This window comes from Chiloscyllium plagiosum, unplaced genomic scaffold (assembly GCF_037043375.1).
Source record: "Chiloscyllium plagiosum isolate Xiang-an unplaced genomic scaffold, Cpla_swu_hap1 HiC_scaffold_28, whole genome shotgun sequence".
Taxonomy (NCBI): domain Eukaryota; kingdom Metazoa; phylum Chordata; class Chondrichthyes; order Orectolobiformes; family Hemiscylliidae; genus Chiloscyllium; species Chiloscyllium plagiosum.
Window position 1 is genome coordinate 31,622,262 of NW_028270166.1, and position 15,071 is coordinate 31,637,332.

The 15,071-nt window shown below is 40.7% G+C and overlaps 1 protein-coding gene across 3 annotated transcripts in view; it reads right to left on the reverse strand.

The window, feature by feature from the left end:
* Positions 1-7,408: 7,408 nt before the first annotated feature.
* Positions 7,409-15,071, reverse strand: part of timm44 (translocase of inner mitochondrial membrane 44 homolog (yeast)) — an 85,688-nt gene continuing 78,025 nt past the window's right edge. For all 3 annotated transcript variants that reach the window (XR_015751847.1, XM_087976094.1, XM_043721044.2), the window contains one exon: positions 7,409-7,791. Coding sequence is in view for 2 of the 3 variants with exons in the window: in XM_087976094.1 (XP_087832220.1) it covers positions 7,672-7,791 (120 nt within the window). In the remaining variant the exon portion in view is untranslated. The remainder of the gene's footprint in view (positions 7,792-15,071) is intronic.

Genomic DNA, 15,071 nt, shown 5'->3' on the forward strand with positions numbered 1-15,071 from the left:
GACCTGATCAGGTGTACCCTACAACTCTGTGGGAAGCTAGGGAAGTGATTGCTGGGCCTCTTACTGAGATATTTGTATCACCGATAGTCACAGGTGAGGTGCCAGAAGACTGGCGGTTGGCTAATGTGGTGCCTCTGTTTAAGAAGGACAAGCCAGGGAACTATAGACCAGTGAGCATGACGTTGGTGGTGGGCAAGTTGTTGGAGGGAATCCTGAAGTACAGGATGTACATGTATTTGGAAAGGCAAGGACTGGTTAGGGATAGCCAACATGGCTTTGTGCATGGGAAATCATGTCTCACAAACTTGATTGAGTTTTTTGAAGAAGTAACAAAGAGGATTGATGAGGGCAGACCGGTAGATGTGATCTATATGGACTTCAGTAAGGCGTTCGACAAAGTTCCCTGTGGGAGACTGGTGAGCAAGGTTAAATCTCACGGAATACAGGGAGAACTAACCATTTGGATACAGAACTGGCCCAAAGGTAGAAGACAGAGGGTGGTGGTGGAGGGTTGTTTCTCAGACTGGAGGCCTGTGACCAGTGGAGTACTACAAGAATCAGTGCTGAGTCCACTACTTTTCGTCATTCATATAAATGATTTGGATGTGAGCATAAGAGGTATAGTTAGTAAATTTTCAGATGACACCAAAATTAGAGGTGGAGTGGACAGTGAAGAAGGTTACCTCAGATTACAATGGGATCTTGATCAGATGGGCCAATGGGCTGAGAAGTGGCAGATGGGGTTTAATTCAGATAATTGCGAGGTGCTGCATTTTGGGAAAGCAAATTTAGCATGACCTATACACTTAATGGTAAGGTCCTAGGGAACAAACAGACCCTGGAGTGCAAGTTCATAGCTCCTTGAAAGTGGAGTCGCAGGTAGATAGGATAATGAAGGCGGCGTTTGGTATGCTTTCCTTTATTGGTCAGAGTATTGAGTACAGGAGTTGGGAGGTCATGTTGCGGCTGTACAGGACCTTGGTTAGACCACTGTTGGAATATTGCATGCAATTCTGGTCTCCTTCTATCGGAAAGATGTTCTGAAACTTGAAAGGGTTCAGAAAAGATTTACAAGGATGTTGCCAGAGTTGGAGGATGTGAGCTGTAGGGAGAGAGGCTGAACAGGCTGAGGCTGTTTTCCCTGGAGCGTCGGAGGCTGAGGGGTGACCCTATAGAGGTTTACGGAATCATGAGGGGCATGGATAGGGTAAATATACAAAGTCTTTTTCCTGGAGTGGGGGTGTCCAGAACTAGAGGACATAGGTTTAGGGTGAGAGGGGAAAGATATAAAAGAGACCTAAGGGGCAACTGTTCACTCAGAGGGTGGTACGTGTATGGAATGAGCTCCCAGAGGAAGTGGTGGAGGCTGGTACAATTGCAACATTTGGATGGGTATATGAATAGGAAGAGTTTGGAGGAATATGGGCTGGGTGCTAGCAGGTGGGACTAGATTGGGTTCGGATATCTGGTCGGCATATACGGGTTGGACCGAAGGATCTGTTTCCATGCTATACATCTCTATGACTCTATAACTGCAGATGTCAGAGAAATTGCTCGTGAAACTCATCAGGTCTGGCAGAGTCTTTGGGGAGAAAGCAGAGCTAACATTTTGAGACCAGTGCCCATTGAGTCCACTCTGCCATTCAATCATGGCTGATAGGTTTCTCAACCCCATTCTCCTGCCTTCTCTTCGTAATCTTTCATTCTATCTATTTTAAAGCTACTCAATGACTTGGCCTCCATAGTTTTCTGTGGCAATGAGTTCCACAGGTCCACAACCCTCTCGCTGAAGAAATTCCTCTCTGGGGACGTGCCCGCATGTACTAGTGGAACTATCTTCTCCATGTCTAGTCTACCCAGGCCTCTCAGTATTGTGGAAGTTTCAATTAGATACCCCATCCCCCCCAGTCCCTCTAAACTCCGTCGGGTACAGGTCCAGAGTCCTCAACCACTCCTCATATGACAAGCCCTTCATCACTGGGATCACTTTTGTAAACCTCCTCTGGAGCCTCTCCAATGCCAGCACATCCATCCTTAGATACAGGGCCTGAAACTACTCTCAACGTTCCAAGTGCAGTCTGACCAGAACCTTAACAAAAACATAAGTTGCTGGAAAAGCTCAGCAGGTCAGGCAGCATCTGTGAAGAGAAATCAAAGTTAACGTTTCAGTGACCCTTCCTCAGAACTGATGGTAGCTAGGAAAAAGTCAGTTTTTATGCAAAAGATAGCTGCAGGGGAGGGGGTAAGGACTAAACGATAGGTAGAGGTGAAAGAGAGAGAAGAATGGTTGGATAGACAAAGGAGTCGACAATGATCTGGCTAGGAGAGTGAATAGCTGTTAATGGAGACTGTTACTGGCTAACAATAGGTAGCGTGTAATCGCAGACCATGTGATAACAAGGCCTGGTGTGTGGGGATGGGGGCAAGGATATGGCCGAGTTCAGACTCTAAAATTACTGAACTCGATATTAAGTCCGTAGGACTGCAGGGTCCCCAAGCAGAAAATGAAGTGTTATTCTTCCAGCTCACATTGAGCTTCACTAGAAACTGCAGCAAACCTGAGACAGAGATGTTGGCCAGGGAACAGGTCGGGTGTTAAAAGTAGCAGGCAACTGGGAGCTCGGGGTCTTTTTTGTGAGCAGCACGTAGATGTTCTGCAAAGCGGTCACCCAGTCTATGCTTCGATTCCCCAATATGAGCAACGGATGCAGTCGACTAGATTGTGAGAAGTGCAGGTAAAGTGCAGGAAGGTATATTTGGGCCCTTGGATACTAAGAAGGGAGGAGGTAAATGGGCAGGTGTCACACCTTCAGTGGTTGCAGGGGAAGGTGCCGTTGGACTGGGGGGGTTGGGAAGTGGGGGGGGGGGGGGGGGGGGGGGGTTGTTGGGAGTGAAGGAAGAGTGGACCAGGGTGTCCCAGAGGGAATGATCCCTGCAGAAGGCAGACAAGGGAGGGAAGGGGAATGTGTGTCTGGTGGTGACATCTCGATGAAGGTAGTGGAAATGGCGGCTGATGACCTTCTAGACGGTCAGTTCCCTCATCCTCCCTGAAGCTGCCACTCTCATCCACACGGATTAAGAATCTCAAACCTGTTAGATGAGCTCAGAGCTAAGGCTGCTTCAGCACTATTTCCTGGATCCCTCTACCTATCTCATTTGTAGTCAGTCTCCTATCCCTGACCAACTTGGAAGTCGTTAATCTAAGGGATGTGATTGTGTCCTGAAACACAGCATCCAGGTAACTCTTCCCCCTCCCTGACGTGTTGCAGTGCTTGAAGCTCAGACTCCAGCTCATCAACTGAGCCAGAGTTTCTCAAACAACCAACATTTATTACAAGTGTGGTCAGTATGAATGAGATTCACCAGCTCGCACGTCTTGCAATTACAACACATTTCCTGGCATCTCTATTTCTTAATTTTTAAAAAATCATACCAATCGTTAATTTTTTTGCCTGTAATTATTTACCCCACTTACCTTCAATCTGAAAGTAACCTCTAATAGATAGTAATAATATGAGTAGTTACAGTTTACCTGTGATTTTTGTGTTGGGTCCCTGTCCCTGGCCTTTAATTTAGCCTGTTAAAGAACCTTGCAAACTATGAGCCAAAAAACAAGCAAAACACACCTCTTCCCCTCTGCACTGAATTCTGTCACCTTCCAATTTCCCAAACTATCTATTCTTGGGCTGTCTGTGTGTCTCTCTCTGTGGTTGTGATCTCTCCTTCCTGACTGTTCAAAACTTACTGATCATGCATTTTCAACAGGCCCTTTCTTAAACAGAGCTGTGGTAACTCCCACTAGTTAAGCTTCAATAGTAGTAACCTACGCTTTATTGAGGCTTCAGGTGATTGATAACTGAATACTTGAGGCTCCAAGGAGAAACTTAAGAAAGCACTTAGGAAAGCAAAGACGGGGCATGCAAAAGCACTGGTGGGTAAGATTAGAGAGTATTCCAAAATCATCTGTATCTAGAGAAAGAGCATAACCATGGAAAAAATGGGGCCAAATCAGTACCAAGGGGGGGGGGGGGAAATGTACGAGTAGTGCTGCAGGATATTGGTAGGGTATTAAATGAATATTTCACATCTGTATTTGGAGGAGGAGGATGTAGGGTTTGAATTCAGAAAGACGGACAGTGAGGTTCTTAAGCAGTTTGACAGAACAAAGAAGTATTGGAGATTCTGGCACGCTGAAAAGTGGACAAATCCCCAAATCCAAATGAGTTCTAAACCAGGTTGCTGTGTGAGACAAGAGGCAATTATAGGGCTCTGACCCAAATTTTTAATTCTTCTCTGGCTACAGAAGAGGTGTCAGAGGTTTCACTTTTTCAGGGAAATAGTGATGTCTTGAATGACTCTATAAGAAGGGGCCTAAAGATAAATCAAGAATTACAGGCAAGTGAGTCTCTCATTAATGGAAGAAAATTCTGAAATAGAGAATTAATTTCCCCTTTGGAGAGGCAAAGTTTGATCATGTATAGTCAGCATGGCTTTGTCACGGGAGGTCAAGGTTAAGCTGGAATTAATTTTTTGAGGAAGTGACCAAATGTGTCGATGAGTGTAGTGTAGCTGATGCAGTTTATATGGATTTTCGCAGAGCCTTTGACAAAGTGAAAGACTGATAAAGAGGGGAAAGGCACATGGGATCCAGGATAAGTTGGATCCAAAATCAGCTTAGTTGTAGGAAATGGAGGCTGGTGATATCTATAACCATGTGCGCATGTGTGGGGGAGCTGGGGAGGGGGAATGATGACTAGGTTTGTGGAGTAAGGAGGTCTTACGTTACAGGAAAGTGAGGACGGGAAAAGCACAGTAAGTCAAGCAGCATCAGAGGAGCAGGAGAATCAACATTTTGGGCATAAACCCTTCATCAGGAATGTGGGGTGGGGCAGAAAGGGAGCTGGGAGATAAATAGGAGGGTGGGGGTAAGGTAGCTGGGAAGGTGATAGGTAGATGCAGGTGGGAGTGATGATGATAGGTCAAAGGAGAGGGTGGAGTGAGAAGGAAAAATGACATTTAGGACAGTTCCCAGTTCCCTTAGAACCACCACCACCACCACCAACCCCCCCCCCCCCAACACACACACATATTCTGATGAAGGGCTTACATTCCTGCTTTGTAGATGGTGTGTGACCTTCTGTGCTTTTCCAGTGCCACACTTTTCCATTCCTACATTAAGGTGAATATAGACAGACTGGTCAGTTCAGTGGCAGATAAATGGATCTGGGTGGGTTACTCTTTGGAGGGGTCGGTGTGGACTGGTTGGGCCAAAGGGCCTGTTTCCACACTGTAGGGAATCTAATAAAAACTAAAAAAAGTGAGGTGCAACACTTCGGAGGAAGTAACCAAAGCAGTATTCACCAAATGGCAGGACATTAGGAAGCTCAGAGAAGCAGAGTGATTTTAAGGTGCTTGACCACAGACCTCTGGAGGCAGTAGGACTGGTTAATAGGGTAGTCAAAAGGGACACTTGCCTTTATCAGATGTGACGTAGATTCTGAGAGCAGGGAGGTTATGCTGAAATTGTACAAAACTTTGATTCAGCCACAGCTGGAATACTGTATGCATTGCTGGTCTGGTCACCCCACTTTAGGAAGATTGTGATTGCATCCCCTTTAAAGCAGAGGATATATACCAGGATATTGGCTAGGACATTGCAGTTTCTTTATGAAGAGGCTGGAAAAGCTCAGGTAGTTTTCTTTACAGCAGAAAAGGCTGAGGAAGGATCATAAGATTATTAGGGGCATGAATAGGTTGACTAGAAATTTGCTGTTCCCCTTAATTGAAGGGTCAATAACAAGGGGACATAATCTCTACCATTCACCTTTAAAGTGAGAGCAGATGTGTTGAAAGATATTTTCACCCAGAGGCTGACGGAAATCTGGGATGCACTACCTGGAAGGGTAGTTGTGGCAAGAAACCTCACAACCTTTAAAACTTACTTAGATGAGCACTTTGCCTACAGCCTTGAATGTCATGACAAATGCTAGAAAGTAGGGCTTGTGTAGCTTTAGAGTAGTTTTATCAGTGCAGGCTCTATAGATCAATGGGCCTCTTCTGTGTTGTATGTTTCTAGTTGTACAGAGCATTGATAAAGTGGTGTCTAGAATGATGTGTACAAGGCAGGTTGCATTGATCAAATAAGCTATTATGGCACTGGAAAGGGCACTGGCTGTCTAATGGGTCAAAGACAGAATGTGTTTGGTGGAAATTAAGAATCATTACAGGAATGATTATTCTATTATATTATAGCATAGACCACCAAATTAATGGGAAAGACAGCATAAACTTTATTATTTGTAGTAGACCATTCTGTTGATACGTAACAGGCGCAGTGTCATGGCAGTGTTGAAGTTGACCAAGATTCCTGAATCAGGATGCTTGAAGAAAATTGCTGTGTCTTGGATAGCACACCAAGTGTCACTGGTATTGTGGCTACGAATATCCAGGTTACCCTACCCCACACTGGAAATGTAGATAGTGCAGAGATTCAGGAAGTGAACCACAGCACAAAAAGAGATGCTGCTGATCGTTTGCAGCCACTGAATTCATTTAGCTGGTTCAACTGAGCCTCTGATGCTTTTGAGCCCTTGGATTTTGACATTGGGTGCTCAGCAATGATGATGTCAAAGATCAGAGGAGTTGGACAGATCTTGGTTATTATTACATGCCAGAAGAAAGTGAGGACCGCAGATGCTGGAGGTCAGAGTCAAGAGTACCTGAAACTTCGATTCTCTTGCTCCTTGGATGCTGCCTGACCTGCTGTGCTTCTCCAGCACCAACTCTTGACTCTGACCTCCAGCATCTGCAATCCTCACTTCCTCCTAATTGATTTCAACCGTACTGCGAAGCCTCTTCCAAGGATGCCTACCTTGAAGAAGTTCTCCTCTCTCTACAAAGATTCCTGATGAAGGGCTTATGCCCGAAACGTTGATTCTCCTGCTCCTCGGATGCTGCCTAACTGGCCGTGCTTTTCCAGCACCACACTCTCGACTTATTATTCCATGCCACTTGTTTGCCCAAACTTGGATTCTGCAAAATTCTTCTTGTAGAAGAAATCCATTTCAATCAAAGCAAGAATTGTATATAAGCGTATCAGTGAACAGGCTGTGTTAACCTGAAAGCAGCTGACATTTCCTGTGAGGAAACTCTGCAACTATGCCTTACAGTTGCAATTATCAAGCTCCCAATAACTACAAACATATCCTATCTTTCCCAGAACTGAAGATCAGGTTGTCAGTTGGTCAGACCATAACTTTGTTTCCAGTCAATTTTCATTGCAACAAATTGATACTTACACTATTATCCTGTTGGGAATTTAGCATTAAATATTATAAATACAATGACTGGGAATGCAGAACAACAAAGAAAATTGTAAAAGAGAGGGAAAACACGGAACCAAATATCATACTGTTAGAAAAAAAGTTCTACTTTTTATTTAATACAAATTATTTACAAGATAGCAAGCATGCTTTACTGCCACCGTCACCCATGGACCTGGGCACCAAAACCTTCTCAGTCTTCATGTGACACAGCAGCAACTTTGAGTCTTAAGGCTCTACTGGCTGAAACATGTTGTACTGACAAAATGGCGTGGCCACATTTCAGCAGAAACGTAGAGGCATTTCATGATGGAACAGTGCAGGAATCCTGACGCACAAGCCCTTTCCCTTACAGGATCTGTTCTGAGCTTGACGCAGAAATATCCAAGAGCCTCCATGCAGCATATGGGTTAAGCTCATCTTGATCTCTACAAAGAGCCCACACGTAAAGCATCCTCAATACCTTATCCTGGGAGGGACACAAAAGAGAATGGGGGCAAGGTTGGGAGAAGGAAGAGAGACAAAAATATAAAATATGCTATGTTTGATGCAAAAGCATTCCAGCAATTATCATTAAAGCTCTTATGCAACTTGCTAATCTATTGTGGCCTGAGTGAAACACAAACAAACAGAACCTTGTATGAGGCCTTAAAGTGAGCCCATCAATAATGCCCACTTTAAAGGGAAGGCTAATTTAATATGAAAAGTTGACAGAGCAATGTAATGTAAATCAGATCAAACTACCCATCTTTCCAACTACTGTAATATCACAAGCTTCCAGAAAAAATGCTTTGAAGCAGCCCATTATTAAATACATTTATAAATTTTAACAAACATTTAAATTAATACAGGACTGTGCTCCCTAGAGGCTAACTAATTATAACTAATTACACGCGCATTTAACCACATTTGAGGTTTGAAGTACTGGAGTTTTAAAACTTAATTCAAAGGCAAGATAATGCAGATGTATGAAATCAGAAATAACACAGGAATTGCTGGATCTGTGGACACAGAATTAGAGGTGATGTTTCAGGCTAATAATGCAAGTTCAGAAAGGTCCTCAGCAACTCAGTCTCTCTTTCCAAAAATGCTCGCTATATATTTTCGGAATTTACGAATTTGATTTATTTATTTAACTTAATTCAACAGAAGATAACCGGTTTCAATTTTTCACCAATTTAGCAGTCACCGATTAACATCATCCTGAATACAAGGTGTTGACAATGATGCTCTTGTAATTACTTTATTCAAATTCAAGTTCTAAGAACTTGTCAAAATCTTTCAAATAATCATGTCAGCAAAAACATAAGTTGCCACAAGCCTGCCCTTTTCAATATACAATGCAAAACCAATGGTTCCACAGAATTGTGTGCATGCACTTTTTATGTTAAGTGAAACAGACTTTTTTAGTAAGACGTAAGTAGTAAACTATTTAATGGATAACATATTACTCTGATGTTAAGGTGAAGCTGTCTCTCTTTAAACTACAAAGCTTAACTAATGTTACATAAATACTGGATGAGTTTTTTTAAAAAGATTGTTTTTATTCATTCATAGGATGTGGGCTGCACTGGTCAGGTCAGCATTTATTATCTATCTCATCCCTAATTGCTCAGAGGGCAGTTGTGTGTCAACTACATTGCTGTGGGTCTAGGGTCATGTGTAGGCCAGAAAAGGGAAGGATGGCAGTTTTCTTCCCTGAAGGACGTTAGTCAACCAGATGGACTTTTCTGACAATTAACAATCGTTTCACAATCATTAGACTCCTAATTCCAGGTATTTATTGAATTTACCATCTGCCTTGGCAGGATTCAAACCCAGGACCCCAGTACATTACCTGGGTCTCTGGATTAATAATCTAGCAAAAATACCACAACGTATTATCAACTCCCCTCTAAGTTGATATTCACCTGGCCTTGTTTTAGTTAAGAACTTGGAGATCCAAGTGCATTTTTTTTCTGGTCATTGCAAATGATTCAAGACATTTGGTTAAATATATATAATTAGCCTAAATCAAGTGTGACAAAGTGAGATTGCTCATGTAATGGAAAACATTTTTATCCCACACTTAAATAAAGTAAAAAGTTACAAATGTAGAATTTACCATCTTTTAGTATCTTGTTGCAGATGTAAAGCAATTTTATTTAAACATCAAAGCAAAGTCATTTCTTCTGACTCTAGTCACACACTGACCTCAATGTGCTTATTTACACCAACTAAACATTGGAACATTAAGTGACAGGCAATTTACACAGAACTTCAACTTAATAACTTGGTAAAATGCAATGTCTGCTGCATCCTAAAAGATTCCATTCCTGAATAGAACAGCAGGTCTTTCGTAATTATATCTAGAAACATGGAATGAACCAGAGGAACACAGAAGGAAATAGGGAACCAGGGAGGCAATTGTGATCAGATTGTAAGATAATTTCTTTAAGACAATGACGGAAAGAACTCAGAAAAATAAAATATTCAACAATACTGTTGAATAACAACGGGAAACATTTAAAATGATGCCGGAGAGAAAATATCTACAACTGGAAGCATCAACTGAATACTTCAGGTGTCAAGGAGGAATAAAGTCAAAGGAGCAATTGAGAGTTGAGAAAAGGGTGTACATTCAGAAACTAGTTAGCAAAGGTGTGCATAATAAGTGAGACTAGGAAGAGATTAACAGCAAAGTAGAAAAAATTAGCAAGCCAAGAATTTTTTTTAAAAACATATATGTCAGTTAGTAAGAGGAAGTTGAGATGGGTACAGGACCATTAAGGGATATTAACAGAGGGTATCAGAGAATGAGGCAAAGCAGGAATATTAAATAATTATTTTGCTTCAGTATTTACAAACTGGAAATATAACTGTTACACATTGAATGATGAAAGTAGCAAAAACGTTAAGCAGTTAAAATAAAAGGATGTACAGAATAAACTATTAAAACTCAAAAAAGATAACATCCCTGATGGATTGCATTCAGATATTTTAACAGATTCTAGGCTAGAGATGGGAGCGGCTTTACTACTTATATTTAATTATTTATTAATGTATTACAAGACTGACATATAGCTCATGTAATTCCTGTCTTCAATAAGGATAATAAAGAAATATAAAGAAAATTATACAGCAGCCAGTTTAATGTCAGTGCTAGGAAAAATAACAGAATCTCTACAAAAGGAGAATAGAAAAAATATCTGGAAACTGAAATACAGCAATGAACTGTTAGTATGGATCGCAAAGGGGAAGACCTTATTTGACCATTGTTATTTAATTCCGAGATGACAATGAGAATACAATGGTTATGCAGCAGACAGGATTTATCTGGGTTCTCAAAAGGCATCCAATAAGCGCTTCTTAATGCACTAATGTTCTTATTTAGAAAAGCAAATCAGGGCAGGACTTACACTCTTCATGGTAAAGTCCTGGGGAATTTTGCTGATCATAGAGACTTTGGAGTTCATTGTTCTTTGAGAGTGGAGTCGCAGGTAGACAAGATAGTGAAGGCTGCATTTGGTATGCTTGCCTTTATTGGTCAGTGCATTGAATATAGATATTGGGAGGTCATGTTGCAGCTTTACGGGACGCTGGTTAGGCCACTTTTGAAATAGTGCGTGCAATTCTGGTCTTCCTGCTATACAAAGGGTGTTGTGAAACTTGAGAGGATTCAGAAAAGATTTACAAGGATGTTGCCAGGGTTGGAGCATTCGATCTATAGGGAAAGGCTGAATAGACTGGGGCTATTTTCACTGGAGCGTTGGAGGCTAAGGGATGACTTTATAGGGGTTTATAAAATCATGAGGGGCATGGTTAGGGTAAATAGGCAAGGTCTTTTCCCCAGGGTGTAGAAGTCCAAAACTAGATGGCACAGATAAGCTGAGAGGGAAAAGATTTAAAAAGAACTTAAGGAGCAACTTTTTCACGCAGAGGATGGTGGGTGTACGGAATGAGCTGCCAGAAGTAGTAGTGGAGGCTGATACAACTACAACACTGAAAAGACATCTGAATAGGAAGGGTTTAAGAGGGGTATGGGTCAAATGCTGACAAATGGGACTAGATTCATTTGGGGTATATGGTTGGCACGGACAAGTCGGGGTCTGTTTCCGTGCTGTATATTACTATGACTCTATGAATAAAGTAAGAGAATGCGGAGTTAAGGGAGATGTAGAAGGATAGATTGTTAGCTAGCTTCAAGACAAACAAACGTTAAGAGTACTGGCATTTATTCAGAGCATTAGTGTCTCATGAGGATTTGTGCTGAGACTAATACTATTTGTAATTTACTTTAATGATTTGGATCTTGGAATCAAAAACTGAATTTCCAAAATGTGCAAACCACACCAAATTGCTGGGTATGCCTGAGGTAGTATTCTGAATCATGAGATCATTTATTATTTGAAAGGTACAAGTCTAGCCAGGACTAGCGAAACTAAGGCATCTGAGAGTACAAATATGCTCATTATCAAACTCTGCATCCCAGGTTTGGAAGCCCTTGGAATAAAAATGCAAAACAAGCATCAGACAATTTCTAGAGGTATGGAACTCAAAATTAGGGAAATTATGGCAAACCTGCATCAAACCTTCATTAAACTACACTTAGTAATACTGTGTGCAGTTTTGGGATATAGTGACAATGAAGGGGGTGCAGTGGACTTTCACAAACATAATCCTAGAAATTGGTGATTTATACATCAGGGGAATATTAATTGGTTGTGTCTCTTTTCTATATTAGACCCAATAGAACCTTAGAAGTTATGGAAAGTTTTGGTCAAATAAATAAGAATGCTGTTCCACACAAGTGGAAAATTAAGTTAGAGGCTGTCAACATAACAGTCACCAAACAGAAACTGAAAAAAACCCTTCTTTGCCCACAGGGTAGTGAGAATGTGAAACGGGCTACCATGGAGTGGTTGAAGTGAACAATACAGATTCATTTATGGACAAGTGAGACCAGCATTTAAAAGGAAGAGAAAATAGAGCATTACAATGACAGATTTAGACAAGGATAGATGGGAGGATGCTTCGGTGGAACATGGACTGATTGGGCCAAAGGACCTATTTCTATGCTGTATGTTCATTGCCCTGAAATCTGAACTACCAGGATTAACACAATGAGAAATGCACTCAGATTGAAAAAGTTATCTCCATATACCATAATACAAATGCAAACTTGCTACCCTTTCCTCTATGTTGACATTTATAATGTAGTTGTTACCATAGCGAAAGCAAGAGTCAATTCAAAATAAACTGAGTATAATGTCAATAAATTCTTTTAATGTACGTAGGAGTTGATAAATAGTCGTAACAAAATGAGACATTAAAATGTAAAGCTTATTTTGCAGTAGAAGAACTACCATATTAAGTACCATAAGTAGTACTAATCAATCTCCCATGGTGTTGAGAATGGAAAGTCTCCTGGTAAAATAGGATCAGCATTTGATGTGGATGGATTAATTAGGTCAAGGACTACAGATAAAATTCAATCACTATTTTAAAGTATCCACTGCACAAAGTTTACATAAAGACCTGATAAAACTTAAAAATATTCTTTCCTATTTTTAATACTGCAACAAATTCCTACAAATTTCAACCAAACCTGTCACATTGCAATACACCATTTCCACCATTGATAATGCTACAGTGGCTCTATTGCACGGAGAGTTTATCCATAGCACGATAAGTTTATACATGTATTTCCAGTATAAACATATCCACTTAAATTTCTATTAGAAAAAATATTAGGAAATACACTAATATACAACTCACATCATAGATAATTTTACATAAAAATAATTTCACTTTTTTTTAGAAAGTAAGAGATGCAAAACCTTGCTATCACTGTGCTGGCCCTTTCAATTTTTATGTTTTTCAGGTTCACTTAAGACTTTAAAGCTAATTAGCCACCCATATGATAAGCCAGAGATCTGACTTGCTGTGATCAACTCACTTCCTTTTCACGGAAGTCAGCAATTCAGAGCGTGTGTTGGGTGTACATACCCAGTGGTAATTTCTCCCATGCCTAGACTGCAATTTTAATCTAATCTTTGCAGATTGAAAGATTGCCACATGCCTTGTGACTAGAAACCTGGAATTTTAACAAAATAATGCAGGCATACGTAAATCCAATTCTTTGATGCAATAAGTATGTTCATACAACTACAATTAGGCTATTATGTAGTTGGCACAATTCCTGGATGTTAATCCAGGAATGTTTATTCTATGTAGCAATCTTTTGCTCATTTGTTGAAAGTTGCAATGAGCTGCAGCTTTATTTCAACAGTAATCAGCACAAAATGCAACTCCCAACCCCAAAACACAACACCTGCAACACACCCCCCCCGCCCATACTATTGAGAGAATTAGGATGTAAGCACACAGTATGCAATTAATGATTAATGAGATGTTATTATTCTTGTTTATTCTTGAATTTGTTACATTTTATGTGCAAACTAGTGAGAAAAAAGCTGTTTTTACTCAACATAAATGGGAAGAATTAATGACATTATAGCTGGGAACTTTGGTATTTATAGTAAGCTATTTCGTTATGTTTTGTGAATATAAACAATCGCCTGCTTATACACGAATGATTTAAGCTGCAAGGACAATACATGTATATTTCCTGTGTAATGCTAAAACTGGACATTATTACTGGAAATTGCAATTTAAGTAGTTCATGCCTGTCTCTTCTGTTTCTAAGGTGGATTGAATGAAATCAAGTGAAACTAATTTCATTTGTTAAACTGATTCAGCATACTACAAATCTTCTTACCAGTAGGTAAGTTGGAGTAACTAATACAGTAGTGACCTTACATTCTGGGTAATCCAAGATGGAGGACGGGAAAAACTTCTGGCAAAAACAGGCAGCTCCTTTATTGAAGTATTTTAGGTGTTGGAGGTGATTTCCTTGAATTCCAGGAGCAGCAATTACTGTTCTATATGCTGTTGCATTGTTTTGGAACCTCAGAGAAAAAAAAAATCAAAACAATGGCACTTTTAAAAGGGAGAGGAACAGACAAAGGCAGCACATGGTCTGTGCAGGACAGAGAGAGAGAAAATCACCCACACTGCTAACTGACAGAGCAGTGAACCTGCACAGTTACTGCCTTTGCTGTTGAATTCATGTATTGCGGGCCATCGGAGTGCATCTGGGAAAATTAACAGTGAAATTCACAACTGATCTTGGGAAGAGGTCACTGCACAGAAACAGATAAGTGAATAGTTTTAAGTGTGATCTTGAGGCCCTGCTGTAAGTCTGCATAAGAGAGTAGAGTGGGTTCTTTGTTGATTATATGTTACTTATGGCTTTTATTTTTAAGTTTAATCACATCAAGTTAGCCTGGAGCAGTGCTTTGTTTAGGAATAAGATGGTGCTACTTTCTAGTCTGCAGATTGCAAGAAGCAAAAATGGCCCTTAGTAGAGTGATATGCTCTTCTTGTCGGATGTGGGAGTTTAGGGAGCGTGTATGTGTTACTGAGGATTATATCTGCAACAAATGCTGTTGGTTGAGAATTCTAACAGATCGAATGGATCAGTTGGACTGACAGTTAAAGACAATGAGGAATTTATAAGAGCTGGGAGTGTGATGGATGGCAGTTATAGAAAGGGAGAAAAGCAGCAGTTTCAGTAACACAGATGGGTTAATCTAGGAAAGATAAGAGAAGTAGGCAGGTAGTGTAGGAGTCTTCTGTGGCTATCCCCATTACAAACAAATATGCTGCTTTGGAAAACATAGGGGGTGATAAATTCTCAGTGGAATG